The sequence below is a fragment of the Scardinius erythrophthalmus genome (assembly GCF_964197995.2).
Source record: "Scardinius erythrophthalmus genome assembly, chromosome: 21".
NCBI lineage: Eukaryota > Metazoa > Chordata > Actinopteri > Cypriniformes > Leuciscidae > Scardinius > Scardinius erythrophthalmus.
In genome coordinates, this window is record NC_138241.1 from 27,711,049 (window position 1) to 27,727,203 (window position 16,155).

General features: G+C 36.6%; 1 protein-coding gene across 5 annotated transcripts; it reads left to right on the top strand.

Moving 5' to 3' along the window:
• Positions 1-15,266, top strand: sufu (suppressor of fused homolog). 5 transcript variants are annotated; one of them, XM_081350821.1, is made up of 14 exons: positions 1-142; positions 242-403; positions 659-793; positions 2,418-2,554; positions 3,968-4,110; positions 4,365-4,450; positions 4,874-4,946; positions 6,814-6,970; positions 7,100-7,202; positions 11,914-11,952; positions 12,563-12,697; positions 13,143-13,281; positions 14,133-14,201; positions 14,306-15,266. In XM_081350821.1, the coding sequence occupies exons 2-14, from the start codon at positions 252-254 to the stop codon at positions 14,393-14,395; spliced, it is 1,458 nt and encodes a 485-aa protein (XP_081206947.1). In that variant the 5' UTR covers positions 1-142; positions 242-251; the 3' UTR covers positions 14,396-15,266. The 5 variants fall into 5 exon arrangements, with proteins under 5 accessions (XP_081206947.1, XP_081206949.1, XP_081206946.1 ...); XM_081350823.1 differs by lacking the exon at positions 11,914-11,952; XM_081350820.1 differs by having other exon boundaries at positions 29-403.
• The last annotated feature ends 889 nt before the right edge of the window (positions 15,267-16,155 follow it).

A 16,155-nucleotide genomic window follows, 5' to 3' on the forward strand; every position in this document is an offset into this window, starting at 1 on the left:
ACGGCTCTCATGTCTCGTCTTTCTAACAGCTGTTCTGATTGGGTCGATCAAGTGTCAGTCAAAGTGTTGACCACGTCCCCTTTCTGGACATCAAACCACAGAGGAAAAACTGCAACAGGGGCTAAACAGAGGGGGAAAAGTGGTACAAATCATATTTCCAATATCAGTGATTGAATCGGAAGTTAAAAAGAACACCTCATTTTCTTGCTTTTCGACAACTTTTTTCCACTGTTTGGTGCAGCCGTGTGGGGATGGATGAGATGCGGCCTAGCAGCGGAGCGGCAGCGCACCTCGGCCTCGCCTCGCTCTTTCCCCCGGGATTGCAGGCCATTTATGGGGAATGCAGGCGCCTGTATCCCGATCAGGCGAACCCGCTGCAAGTCACAGCCATTGTGAAGTATTGGTGAGACGTCTGAAGCATTGCAGTTTTATGCTGTTTCTTGATACGCACACTTAAAAACAACTAAAACAAAACAGAATTTTGCTTGACGAAGTTTTAACTTTATACTGAATGTGTATCTTTATACAAACATACACAAGTTTCAATTATAATCAAGTTTCAGTCTGCAGAAGCATTACTATTAGGCAAATAACAAACTTTCAAGTGTACTTGTTCCTCTCAGTGTTTCACTCTTTCCTCTCATAATCCTCTTTTCAGGTTAGGGGGTCCAGATCCTCTGGACTACATCAGTATGTACAGAAACATGGGATGTCCTGGACAAGATGTACCGGAGCATTGGCACTATGTCAGCCTGGGTCTCAGTGACTTGTATGGGGACAACAGAGTTCATGAGTAAGAATGACAGATTATTAGATGTTTACAACTGTTTCATGACATGATAATATTACAGCAGACCAGCAAATTATTATGTTCATAATTACCGTATCTATTTACTTACAAAAAGTTTCAGGGTCAATCTGTATCAACTCAAGCAGAGGTCCTCAGCTAAATTGTGATTTTGATCTTTTTTTTTCTGGTGAAGGAAATACATAAATAAAGAAGAAAGCTAAAATATTAGATGTCATGGATGAATTTAGTGAGTAATCCACTATTTTGTAGTGCGGGGTGAAAATGACAATTTTCACCTGAGATTTGGAACCAAATTTCAGGAAGGTAAAAATTACTTTAGAAAGATGGCAGCATCATTTTATTTTTGAACAGAGATTGGTAAGACTATTAGTAACATCTTTTGACTTTTGCAATCTTTGTTGCATTATATGCCAAAGGTGACTGTTCAAAAATGGGAAAAAGCACTTCTTTTGTTTTGCATGTTTGCATGCCTGTAACTCCAAAAAAGTATTAAAGATGTCTTAATATCATTCTAGATTCTCATTTTTAATAAACTTTTCTTTTGTAATCACTAAGGCCCTATATGGTTTAATCCCACACACATGGGGATCTCAATGCGGCTCCATGTCCAAATTATTGAACTTTTTCCATTTTCAATAGTCGAAAACCAAATGTTGGGTAACTTTTCAAACAGCTGATACTTAATGTGTTTGAAGAAAAATGTCTGAAAAACAAATAATAACTAGAAACTATGTTACTGTTATGTTACTGAAACTAGAAATGTAACTTGTTCCTCTCTATTGAAACATTACAACATACCTTTCTGAGTAGCAAAAAAGCATGTCTGTAACTTAAGAAGATATCTTAATATAATTTTAAGTTTTTGTTCCTATGAAACTTTTCTTTTGGAATCTTCATTTTTAAGGCCCTATGTGGTTCAATCTCAGAGATATTGGGATGTCAACGTTGGTAACGTAGTTATGATTCTGTGTATTTGAACTCTTAGCTTCAGAAGCTGTTAAAATGAACAAAATCCCTTCTTCCAAATATTCCTGAAACTAATTTAAATATAGATTCTGATAAATAAACTTTTGAGAGCAAGTTAATGTGCATCAGTTTGCACATTTCAGTGTATTTTTGGCACTCAGAGAGGTATTTTCTATACAATTGTTTTGATTGACAGAAACAAGATACATTTCAAGTTTCAACATTATTTATTCTTCAGACATTTCTCCATATAATGTAACAAAGATAGCTAAAGTCAATAGATTTGACTAATAGACCAACCAATCTCTGTGTAAAAATAAAATAATGATGCTGCCATCTTTCTAAAGTCAGTTTTACCACTCTGTAATTTGGCTCCAAATCTCAGGTGAAAATTTTCACCCTGCTCTACAAAATAGTGGATTACTCTGTCAATATTAATCCATGACATTTAATATTTGGGCTTTCATCGCAATTTTATTTGTCATTCTTAAGGAAAAAAAATATTAACAAAATAAAAAATTTGAGCCTGGGACGTTTCTGATATTTGGTTGATTTGAAACTGAAGAGTCTGATGTTTAGTTATACGTGAAGATTTGTGTTGATTGTGCTTGAATTACAGATGTATTCTGCTTCTTTATAGATTCACAGGTCTAGAGGGCCCAAGTGGTTTTGGTTTTGAGCTCACCTTTCGCCTGAGAAGAGAAGCAGGAGAGACAGCACCCCCTACCTGGCCAGCTGAGCTCATGCAAGGCCTGGCTCGATATGTGTTTCAATCAGGTACTGTACCCGCACCCCATCTGAAGTCTAAAGTTTTACAATTCATGGAAGGGTTTCTTCTGTAACTGCAAAACAATTCAAGTTTTGTCTGTAGTCTGTAGTTTTCATGTTGTTTCCAGCTTTAACAAATTTAAAAGTGTTAGTTTACCAGAAATGAAAATTGTCTTCACTCCCCTTCATGTTGTTCCAAACCCATAAGTCTTTTGTTTGTCTTTGAAACAAAATTAAAGATATATTTAATGGAATCTGAGAGATTTCTGTCTTTCCATGAATGCTTTATATGATGGCTTTTATTCACATATAAACATTGATCAGCGAACATACATGGAGAACTAAATTATGGCAAACAAAAGCTCAACCATATTTCCTTGTCCACTCGATTCATATGGATTTCTTTAAAAATATCCATTTGTGTTCCTAAATTTGAATGAAAGACTTAAGGGTTTGGAACAATGTAAGGGTCTATCAAATATAACAGAATTTTTGGGCAAACTAACCCTTTTTAAGCCATTTAATATAATTGATCTAAGTGGGCTCCCTTAAAGGGATAGTATTTAATTATTATTTTTTTCCCCAGAGGTCTGCTTATAATATTAGTGATTTCTTTTGCCAAAAACAGCCATAATGTAGTTTTTCATGTCCATTTCTCAGCCTCTCTGACCTTTTTATCTATACCTATACTGTCTCAAAGCTGTATTAATCAAGCTTGAGTGATATTTGCAAACTTAAAATAAAGCCTTGAAATAAAGCTTGGTTGCATCTATTATGTTACCATAACAGGGGTGAGGCTGCTCACTGCAGAGCCATAGGTGGAGTGTGACGTCCTGCTCCCCCTCTCTGGATGTAATCTGGCTTTAATGGGTGAAGCTAGAACATCCAACCACACCCTAATCCTACCCATATAACCATATCCATCCTCTTTAGATCCACTGAGGTGGATCCACCCATGATGTCTGGAGAGGTGGAGCTGGATGTCATTTGGCTCTGCAGTGAGCACCATTTGTAACGGGGACTCAACAGGCGGCCCGAGTCAGCATTTATTTTGTGGCTCAAGTCATGCTGAATATGGAAATATTTTTAGTATAGTTTTGTACATATTTTTAGCATATACATTTAGTCTGATAAATGAGCAGAATGTGGCATTCTGCTCTATTTTACGAGATCTGCTTAGTAGAAGTGCAAACATACAAACTTTGTGTAGTGTTGTTAGTGTAAAAATAGCCAAATCTATTGGAAATTTCTATTGTTTTTCTTGTAGTAATGTATGGGTAACAGTAGTAACCAGGATTTGTTTTTCCACAGGAGGTGTATGCACTATATTAAATATAGAGTCATCAAACTAAAATGAACTTTAACATATTAATCTCTTGAAATTTTGCAAACCAATCAGACAAGTTGTTTTCTCTGTAACAGAAAACACATTCTGTAGTGGCGATCACATTTCGTGGCACAGTCCGTTGGACAACAGTGAGTCTAGAATCCAGCATATGCTTCTGACGGAAGACCCCCAGATGCTGCCAGTGCAAACCCCCTTTGGTCTCGTCAGCTTCCTTCAGGTCAGGCACAACATGCTAGCAGTCTCAACAAGATTGTTGACTGTAGGCTAACATAATTTCCACAGTAATTTAGTTTCTCTTTTTTTTTTTTTTTTTTTTTTTTTTTTTTTTTTTTGCCCTTGAGATTGGTTCATGATATGTTCATGTAGCCATCTAGATTCAGTTTTGTATGCTACATTCATTAACCTTGTCCTCCTATGCATATATCTCCTTGTGATTGGTGTAAATTAAGTTTTTCCTTCTGTGCTCATCAGATTGTGGGTGTTTGCACAGAGGAACTGCAGGCAGCGCAGCAGTGGAACGGTCAAGGCATTCTGGACCTGCTGAGAGGAGTGCACATGTGAGTAATCCCACAGCCAGCCACGAGACAGCCCAAGGACACACTCCTGCTCCATCTGTGGGAAAACTGTGTTAAAGAATCTGCAGGACTGATTTAACCAGCTGAGAAGCTAAATGAATTCCTTTGATGTATTACTTTGTCTCTCTCTTCTTGCTGAAAAGCATTTATAGATGGGTGAAGTTGTATGTCTGTACATTTTCCTACAAGTAAATGTGAAAATATGTTTGTTGTGTTACTTAATGCTGTTTCTTTTCTATTGTTGTTGGGGCATTTTGAGCATTTTAGATAAGAGTACTGTATTTTGAATGCTGTAACTATAGTAAGTGGGTCAGGAGCTTTCATTTGCTCTCAGATGCTTTGTGCTGTTCTTGTTTTTCATTAATTCTGAAATGTTGTTTGTCTTTTTTGCGGTTTTGTTTGCAGTGCTGGGGGTCCATGGTTAATCACTGATATGAGAAGAGGGGAAACCATATTTGACATTGATCCACACTTGCAAGTAAGGTTTTCTGTAGTGTGCTTGGTTCACCCACAATTTTGCTCCTAGTGCTCTAAATATAAAATATTCTAAATATAAATATTTTAAAATGTAATTTATTCCATAGCTGAATTTTCAGCATCATTACTCCAGTCTTCAGTGTCACATGATCCTTCAGAAATCATTCTAATATGCTGATTTGCTGCTTATGAAACTTTTCATTTTATTATCAATGTTAAAAACAGTTGCTGCTTAATATTTTTTAAAACTGTGATAAGTTTTTGTTGTTCAATGTTCTGTGATGAATGCAAAGTTCAAAAGAACACCATTTATTTAAAATAGAAATCTTTTGTAACATTATACATGCCTTTACTGACATTTTCATAAATGTAATTCATCCTTGATGAATAAAAGTATTCATTTTGAACTGTAGTTTCTGTTATCTAACACTAGCTATGTTTCCATCCAAAGTTGAGAAATTAACTTGTGCACAAAATTGGAAAATTGCATAAAAGCATTTGCGAATAAGGCACCGTTTCCATCCAGTGAGCTGAAGAGAACAAAATTGTCTCTTCCTGATAAACAGTCGCTTTATAAGTTGCTGCAGTAGGAGAAGCCACTGTATATAATAATTTTGGATATAATAAATTACTCTCAGAGCACGCAGACAAAACACAATAAAGTTATCTTGATTTCGCATAAAATAAAATTTGCATAAATATAGGTGGTTGGAAACATAGCTACTTACTTAAATTATTTATAATCACTTAATTATTTAATAACACATTTAAATGTAGCTTAATCTTTTGCAGATCTTAAAATGAATATCAATTTTCCATTATAATGTTGTGATGCCTTAATTTACTATGTATGTCTTTACTGATTGTTACTTATTGTTTTATTTTTAATTGATTTATTAAAGATAAAATTGTTTAGAATTTCAATATCAGCCATTTGTTGGTTATTGACCATAACATGAAAATAATGATCTGCTTATATGTATAAGCTAGAATATTAAAGGTGCTGTATGTAACTCTTTCACTCTACTATATCATAAAAATACCATATGTTTGCAGATATTTAGGATACATGGTGAGTTCACATCATCGTTTCTCTGAAAAACACTTCTACAGCCAGTTATTTTACTTTGAAATGGTGCAACCAGCAAACAAACTGGGTCAGAGATTGCAGATTCTACCCAACCTATAAAAAGCCTCGGTATCCATCTAAAAATCTCTATGAACGAGAGCATATTAAAACACGGATAAATCAACTCATCAACAAGTCTCCTTGGCTTTCTATGTCAATTGTGCTCGTTCCTGTTGCATGTCTTTATACTGGCAACCCACGCGTGAGTGTCGAGTCTGAGGAGGAGGGGGCAGGGGAAACAACGATCTCCGATATTTTGAATTTGGACTGCAGTACCTATTTCGGCCACTAAGAAATTCATTCTTACAGACTGCACCTTTAATATTGGTGCAATTGCAAATTTTTCTGTGAATTATTCTTTAAAATTTAAGGGTCTTGTTAACAATGTAGCCTTTTTAGAAACTTTACTTTGTGAAGTTTATCCAAGCTAAAATGTAATTTCCTTTAATTTCACCTCTGCTCTTTTTTTATTTAATTTTTTTATTACACATTTTACCTCTCTCAAGTAATGAATGATTATCATTCCTGGTGATTAAGGTCATCTGAAAAAGCGCATACTGTGATGCTTGAGGAGTGATGCTGCATGGGAAAAGGTGAAGTCTGGAGTGTAATTAAGTCAGTGGCTGTTAAACTCAACCTGTTAGTCCTCTGCCCTCTCGCTCTCTGTTCCGAGACGGACACATGTCCAGCCATACTGCTCCCCTGCTGATTTGTGCGTGTGTTGATTGCTTATTCCAAGCAGGAACGAGTGGATAAGGGCATAGAGACGGACGGCTCGAACCTGAGCGGTGTCAGTGCCAAGTGTGCCTGGGATGACTTGAGCCGACCTCCCGAGGATGAGGACGACAGCAGGAGCATTTGCATTGGGTCACAGCCACGCAGGCTGTCCGACAAAGGTGAGGAGTTCTAAGGACAGACTCAGACCAATTTAAAAACAAGACACCGAACCCAATATGCTTCAGAGATGTTGTTTTGGCTCAAATTACTGTGTTGTTGTGTCAAGTATTTGTGTATTGTTCATACAGACACTGAACAGATTAGAGAAGCCCTGAGGAAAGGACTGGAGATTAACAGCAAGTCTGTCCTTCCTCCCATCAGCAGTCAGAGGCACAGTCACGACCGGCCACAGTAAGTCCTGCCCTTTCATGACAATCAGAGCTTCAGGACTGTGTGATTATACTGGTCGAGCAGATGTATGGTTTACCCAGAGCTGTGACCTTAATTCTGGAAGTAGCCGGTTGAGGCATTTGTTTCAGGACACCAAACTGCTTTGGTTTGCTATACCACCTGTTTGGGACTGGATGGCATCCTCATGGTTTGTGGATAAGAGAAAAAAAAAACGTTTGGCGCTAGGGTTAGGTGAGGTAACTGTATATTCGTGGTGTGAAACGTTTGTCATCAGATTTTGCTATATTGTTAATAGCACACAGGGCTGGACAATTAATCACATAAATGATTATGATTATAAGTGCTGCGAATCATGAAAAGTGAGTATTAGTTCATGTAGGTCTACTGCCATTGCATTATAGTGCAGTGGATGAGCATTGTAAGCAATCAAAGACTTGTAAATTATTAGTAGGGCTGGGCAATACTGGACAATATTGTTTTCTTCATTTCAATCAATCATTTTGATGAACCAATATTGATTCTTAAATCCCAAGATCAGTTTTTTAGTTGATGTTCTTTGCAGTTGATGCATGAACAAAACTGCACAAAATTTGTGCACTATTGGTAAACATGCCTGCAATCCACTAATTACAAGCGGAACTTGTAATATCATGTAACTTGTCATCCTTAACTTGTCATGTAATGGCTTAATCAGTGTTTTTAACGCAGAAAGACATCAGTAAAACAGCTTGTAAACTGTCACTGTGACGTTTACCTCAGAAAAGCAATTCAGTGTCCTTTAGTGGTGCAACAGATCACAAAACTCATGGTTCGGATCATATTACTTTTTTTGAGTTCACGGATCGGATCATTTTTCAGATCATTATTTTTTTTTTTACTTGGCTTTCCATTTATTACTTAAAGCACATTTTAAGTGCTTCAATACCACAGCACAAAACTACTAGCCTAATACATTTCAAACATTATTAAAGACAAGTGAACAGTCAGTTATAACATAAGAACAAAGACACAAATTACAAGCATAGATAAATATAACAAAGTTGCAAATAAAGCCAGGTCTAACAGTAGTATTCAGGTACGGAAATATAATAATTGAATGTAAAATAACACTATTGTGTTCACTGTATAAATAAAATCTAGATTAATCTGTGTTAAAGCTGTGTTTTGTTGTTTGATTAACATCAATGTCATAGAGAGCAGCAGGTAGGCCTGTTTATAGGCTGCTGTCACTTTAAGACCTAATGCATGGATCCAATATAATGATACACATCCAAATTATTTTTCAACTTTTTACGTTCACTTAACCATCTGTTTACGAGAATACTCACGAGATGGGTATTTTTTGACATAATTTTGTGTGTTTGTGTCCGTTCAAGTGGAAGCAGACAAGAAAGAAGAATAAATTAGGTGTTCACATGCTATCTGTAATGCGCCTCTGTGTGTGTGCCCCACTATGAAGAGAACCCTGTCAGTTGATACATTACTATAATATTAAAGGTTAAAATTAAATAAGTTTAAACTGTTCAATTGCTATTTTTTATATATAATTATCAACATTCAAAAACTTTTAATTATATAAACATTTAAACTGCACATAAAGGCAGTTTTTATATCAACCTTTTAATTATAATGTTCTAATCCAGTTCACTGTTGAAATATTAAAATTTAAACTGACATAACTAGTTTTCATGACAGATTTGTTCAAACATACTATAAATAAAACAAAACAATGAATGGCTTAAGTAAAAAATATAATAGAAATGTGGCCTAGTTATTATTTCTAGCTAACTATTGAGCTATGGACAGATTTTTTTTTTCCTTTAGAAAAATTGATTTGTACTGCACATGATGTATATCCAAATGAATCGATGTTGAATTGAATCAATCAATCAAACAGATTTGTAAAATCTGTCTCAATATCCTCCCCTATAAATTAAGCTATAAGCCTATTAATAAAATCAGAATCAAACAGATTTGTAAAATCTGTCAATATCCACCCCTATAAATTAAGCTATAAGCCTATTAATAACAACAGGCTTTGCTAATGAGTTTCTAGCATCCATAAATCACCTGACACTAAGAAGATACATCTCAACAGCCAATATAAACTGCAAGAGAGAAGTGTGACAGAACTCTGCAAAGTTAACTGATCATGATATTATGTGATACAGGACTGTTATATAAGATTTTAGTCATGCCGCCCACTCCTATTTGGTGTACACTGCACAGTTAAAAATGGCTTTTAAGCAGGCCTGCATTTGTAAAGGAGTTAAAGAAAAGAATTGCATGAGCTTTGGTTGGTCCAGCTTAACAGCTGAATATGGTATACCATTTGGATGTGGATAATTACCTGCAGGTATTATTCAGACACAGCCTGTCCCTTCAATCTTTGTCCTCACGAGTGCTGACTCTTGCCAGCTGGCCTGCTGTTGTACAGCATAATATTACTTGCTCAAGAAATTAGCTTCAAGTGCCGATAGTATGCCAGTACAAATGTGCATCTGAATCAGGTCTGTATTTTACTATACTCCTATAATAATTTCAACTTTGCAACAAATCACCAATTTACCGCATGCTACTTTATTAAGGGCATGATGATGGCAGTTAACTGGGGTGACTGTTTTAAGCACACCATCCTTATCTCATTAAATGCTGTGCAATCCAGATCATCTCCGAGCATGGTTTGTCTGGGTTAATCTCACTATCCTGTTGTCTACACCCTCTTGTTTTGCTCATGGCCCCCTGCTAGTTGTTGCCCAGCCAGAGATTCAGACTTACATCCTGGAGTGTCTGCTGCAGTTGGTTATGTTGCCTAATCCAAATAATCATGATGAATGAAAAACATACTAAATTCAAGAATTTTTGCGTACATTCTGTTGAAAGTATTTCATCCATCTATGTTCTAGTAGTCATTGTGTCTACCTAGATAATGGCATCCTGACACTATTTATTACTTTGAGCAGTATTTGTCAGTATAAAGCTTAAAGAGAGTATATATTTTCTTCATAGAGAGAAAAAGGTTTTCAGGCTTCTTGACTTTTTTTTTTAATGAATGAATTTGATGAATGGAGATGGCAATCATAAAGAATTTAACGATTCTGGTTCAGATTCCTCTTAGCAATTCCAGTTTCATTAACGATTCTTTTAGAACTTGTGATCAAGTTGTTGTATTGAATTTCAAGTTGGACATGACGAAAATAATGGGGAATTCATTCAATATCCCCTCCAACTGATTCATACATGTTTTGATTCAGTAAAAAAATCCCCGCTCATAAGAGTAATTAATTGGGTAACCTGATTACTTTGCTTGTCGCTGTGTGTTTTACACTATAGACTCAGTAGCGGACCGCAGTGTTGTGGTGAATAATAATACTACAGAAAACTCAATATTTCATGAGTATTTTAGTATGAGGTTCCATTCACACTGCTGGAAGATTGCAAGTTAAAGACCCATTAATAGAACCAGACTTCATATAAATATTTAGATTTTTGTATTTTATATACAGCTCTGGAAAAAATTAAGAGACCACTGCAAAATTAGCTGTTTCTCTGGATTTATTATATGTATCTGTTTGCGTAAAATTAACATTTTTAATTTATTCTACAAACTGCTGACAACATTTCTTCCAAATTTCAAATAAAGATATTGTCATTTAGAGCAATTATTTGCAGAAAATTACAACTGGTTAAAATAATGAAAAATATGCCATGCATTTAGGCCTTGACTAATGCAAAACTTATATTCATTTTTAAACAACACACTAATGTTTTAAATTAGGAAGAGTTCAGAACTAAATATTTGGTGGTATAACCCTGATTTCCAATCTGAGCTTTCATGCATCTTGGCATGCTCCCTATCAGTCGGTCACATTGCTGTTGGGTGACTTTATGCCACTCCTGGCCCAAAAATTCGAGGAGCTTGGCTTTATTTAATGGCTGGTGACCATCAATCAATAAGCAGTCTGAATACAATAATAGGATGTCCTTACCTGTCTGTCAGCCTATGTATTTCCATACCTCCGCTCACCCAGACATCATGCGTCCTCAGCGTGTTTCATGAGGCTATGCAGAGTTATATAGACAGACAGTCACAGAGTGCCGTAAACAAACAGCAGCCGCATTTTACAGTTCCTTCTGAACCAAAACAAGCTTATGCTGCTTTCACACCATAACTACTGTAATTAAGAAAAGGCAACCCGTGAAGTTTTACCCAGAGCTGTTCACGTCCTCAGGCTCGGATTTATTCATTTCTATGGCAACACTATCAACGGCGAAATAAATCTGCAGCAGTCAGGTGGTACAAGTCAGTACTCTTTAAGTTGTTTGCGTTCATTATTATTGTATTATGTGCTTTGAGACGAGAGGTGATTTAACTCGTGACGCTTTGCAGACTCTGCTGTGTCTTGCTATTTCTAGCCTCTCCAAAATTGCCTACCCTACCTTTAAGTGTACGTTAATGTTACTTAAGTAATCAGTTGATCAACTTGTTTTTCTGCACTTCCTTCAGTTGCCTTAGAGTAGAATTACCAAATTTCAAATATGCAGATTCATTTAAAGGTGCTCTTCAAATCTCTTAAAAGAGGGAAGAGTTTACTTTTTTCTGTTCTAAGTAGCTTTTGAAAGGAATAAAATTGATTTGCCATTTGGCAGTAGTGGTAAATGCATTTATTCACTTCGCTGTGGTACAAATCTGCCCCTAATTTCTCCATAGACAATCAGTTGGACATTTCCAGACCCAGCAGATATCAAGGTAAGAGCCAACTACGAGTGAAACTGAGACTATTTCTTCAGCAAATGGGCTATGGAGACAGTTCTTCTTTATTCCACTTTGAAAATGGGTGTTCAGTAGCGTGTCTGCAAGTTACTTTGTTAGATCAATGAGGAAAAACAAAGCTCTGCACTGCAATATTTCTGTTTTTTGCTTATTTACAGCGGCCTCAAAACGTATTTGGTCACTTAAGCTACAAATGTATGAATCATTGCAGTATCAGTATTTGGACAATTTCTGGTTGTTTAACGTTAGTGGATCATGTTCATAGTTAATGCGATGAACGTGGTTACTCTTTTAGGACACCTGTGCGAAATTGAAAAATTACCTTAAGACTGACAAATTGTTTATTGAAGGTCACTGTGAAAAGCTCAAGCATTATTTGTTTGCAGTTGCCATTTGAGGTTTGATATTTCATTATACTAATGCGATGACATTTATACAGTTTGATTGTGCTTTAAGTGTCCAAACATACAAATTGGACACTTGGACACAAATTGGACACACACATCACATTTCAAATTGATTTGTTAAACTGTCGCCTTCATTCAGTTTTTTTCTTATTTACATTTTCCCATTCTCTATATCCCAGGAGTCGTAAGGACAGTCTGGAGAGCGAGAGCTCGGCTGCTATTGTCCCTCACGAGCTGGTGCGAACACGACAGCTGGAAAGTGTGCATCTAAAGTTCAACCAGGAGTCTGGGACACTTCTCCCACTGTGCCTAAGGTAGGACATACAATGTAGGAAGCTCCATTTGCCATATATTTTCTCAAAATCCACTTTGCTGAGGCCTTAACTTTAAGAGGGGCCAGGGGTTGTGAATTCACTCAGAAGTGAAAAATAAAAGTACACATGTACTGGTGTGCTGATTTGCACTGTGTTTATATTACCAATGTATTACAGTTTTACACACAAACTAAACTCACTGAAAAGCTAACAGCTCTGATTTTGCTGGCTCTAAAAGAGTGGGATATGAGTTTTATGTAATCTCCTTGTTTGGACAGAAACAGAGACGAGGCTCACAGAGAAGCCTTTGTTTAAAGTCCAAATGAGAGCAGGGAGAAAATGAACATCAGGTTGTTTATAGTTTTAGCCTTTGATATTTCGCGCTTGCTTTAAGAGATATGACACTTATCAATGTCTATGTAAATGATTCATTCTTTTCTTGTAGAGGTCGGCTGCTTCATGGCCGACATTTCACATATAAAAGCATTAATGGAGATACAGCAATCACCTTTGTATCAACTGGGGTGGAAGGGGCTTTTGCCACAGAAGAGCATCCGTATGCTGCGCACGGACCATGGCTACAGGTATCAGACACATATTACTATTAAATCCCTTAAAGGGGCACTGTTATGCTTTTTAACATTTTCAACATTCTTTAGTGTGTAATGTTGCTGTTTGAGAATGAAAAACGTTCGGCAAAGTTACAAAGCACAAAGTCCAAGGCATTCGCGCCCAAGGCATTCGCAAAGAAAAAAAGAGGCGAGGCCTGGTTGAGTTGTGTTAGTAGTGTGTTGATACTCGTGTTTATGGTAAGGGGCGTGATATTTCCAAAATGCGCTCGAAGTGGTTGACCAATCACAACACACTGGTCCAGCCGACCAATCAGAGCACACTGCACTTTTTGGAAGGAGGGGCTTCATAGAGGCAGAATTAAACAGAGCGTTACTGACAGACTGGGAAGAGAGTTGCTGCAATAATGTAAAATATGTGTAAGATGTGTTCCAAACCTATTCTAATAGACCCCACAAACAAAATCAAGGGCATAATAGGTCAAGTCAAGTCAAGTTTATTTATATAGCGCTTTTCACAACATAGGTTGTATCAAAGCAGCTTCACAGTAATAAATTAAAACAATACATCAATGTTTGTTTCTAGTGGAACGTCCACGTTTGGTAATGCTGATCAATAGTATCGTTGATTGATTAATTAAATTAAATATCCCCAAATATCCCCAACTGAGCAAGCCAAAGGCAACAGTGGCAAGGAACCGAAAAACTCCATCAGGTGACCTAATGGAGAAAAAAAAAACTTGGGAGAACCCGGGCTCAGTCGGGGGCCAGTTCTCCTCTGGCGTTTATGAACATAGGTCCTCAATAGGTCCCCAAATTCAATGTTGTTCCTTATGTGTGACCTTGTTCTGATCTCCTTAATTTAGATATTACTTACTGAGGAGTTTGCAGACCAGATGCTAGCTGACATTCAGGATTTGTGCACCCGTGAAATGGTAAGGCTCTACCTACACCTCTTGTTTAGTGATTTGATTTCACTATGATTTTGTAAACTTTAGATTATTTTAACACGCTGTGTATCTCTTTACCCCTTACCCAGTCTAAGCTGCCGAAGGAGTACAGCTGGCCCGATAAGAAGCTAAAGATCTCTGTCCTGCCTGACACCGTGTTTGACAGCCCACTGCAATAAGACTGGGAACTCACTGTCCCTGATTACAAACCCACATCTCCAGAAAGGAGCCCAACTCTTTTGCCAGATGCATTGTGCCTATAGACGGCTGAAGGAAACAGACTTTCAGATGCTTTCCCCTTTCCCAGAGAGCATTGTAAATGTACAACATTTTGTACATTTTGTCCGTTATACCACTTGTCTTTGTATTGGTCTACCTATTTACTCATAAGGAAGCTTAAAAAAATAGCCATTGTTTTTCTGGTTTCTTTCAAAAGATACTTTATATTTCTTGTTGAATATTTAGCAGCACAAGACAATGTGCAAGCACTGGTGCCTTTATTCACCTTGGAATGGACTGAAGTGTCATTTTGAGAGAAAATCCGCTCTTCTAAATCCTGCTTGTAATGTGAAGGAAAGCATACTAAGGAAAAGGCCTTTTTTTTTTTTACCATGTTTATCTAAAAAATTCTGTTAAGTCTGAGTATCTGGTTTTACTCAATTTACATAAGATACAGTAGTGTATTTAAGGTTGACGATCTTAAGGTCTTCATTAATTTGTAGTCATAAGTGGTTAGTCAGTTCACATACACAATACCAAAGCCTGTACAGTAATGGGTGTTTTTAAACTGTAATGAAAAGTTGAGAATCATCAGTTAGTTCCCTGATCTTGGTTTTGTTTTATTATTATTTTAAACTCTTTTACTTTACCTTTGACTTTATGATTGCATTCCAAGTCTTTATAGGGAAGCAAACAAACTGGTTCCTCAATGGCAATCAATTTTCTAGAATGTGTATTTGTGATTTGTAATTTTGGGGAAATGTGTTTAATAATATAGGTCAAGAGTGTAAAAAAGAACCTTTATTTGTGCTTTTTAAAAGATGAATTTAATTAGTGTGTACTGGTGTTTTTTATATTCTGGAGAATCACTACACTGCCTGTGGTTTTGTTACCCTTAAGTGCATTAAAGTTACAAAAATCGGGGGGTTTGCATTCATTTTGATTACACAAGTCTGACTGTTGAGAAGAATGCCTATTTCCCATTTAATTATATACTATTTTATGATGACAACTCATGATTCACATCCAAGTAATTTTTTTGTGTGACCAAGGCACCAAAATTCCTCATGGAGAACCAAGCCTGTTTCTGACCTTTAGAGATGTATGCCCTGTATTTTGGTCCCTTCAAGACACGCATGTAAATGCCCTCTTTGCATGTGAAATAATAACAGCACTCTTGTGGGCTGTTGAGATGTCAATTTTATTTGTATAGCACCATTGAACACAACCAATGTTGACCAATGTGCTGCACAACAAGAAGAAAAATTAAAACATTACATAACAGGCTTAACAGAACAATATCATCAATAAAATACAGTGCAATGAAATTGCATCACTGATTATATGCCAAATCAAAGAGATACGTTTTTAGATACGCAGCTACCAAAAAGGCGAGGTCACCCCTACATTTCATCTTTGACTTCAGGATACTCTGCAATCTCTGGTTGGATGACAAAGAGTCCTTACTAGATGGTAGATTCAAACAAAGCTGTTCAGTCCTAAAACCCAGAATCAACACGTCCAGGCCATGGGTTCCAGTTTAAATGTTTATTCTATTTTCATTATTCGAGTAAAATTAGGTGTTAAGTTCATGGTGAACATAAGGTGTTATGGGTGAACTATATTGTGACTAATATTTTGTGTGTGTAATGATGTAATGTTTACGAGGACATAAGTGAAAGAGTAAATAAGATGGATAAAGTTCGTTACTCATGCCTCG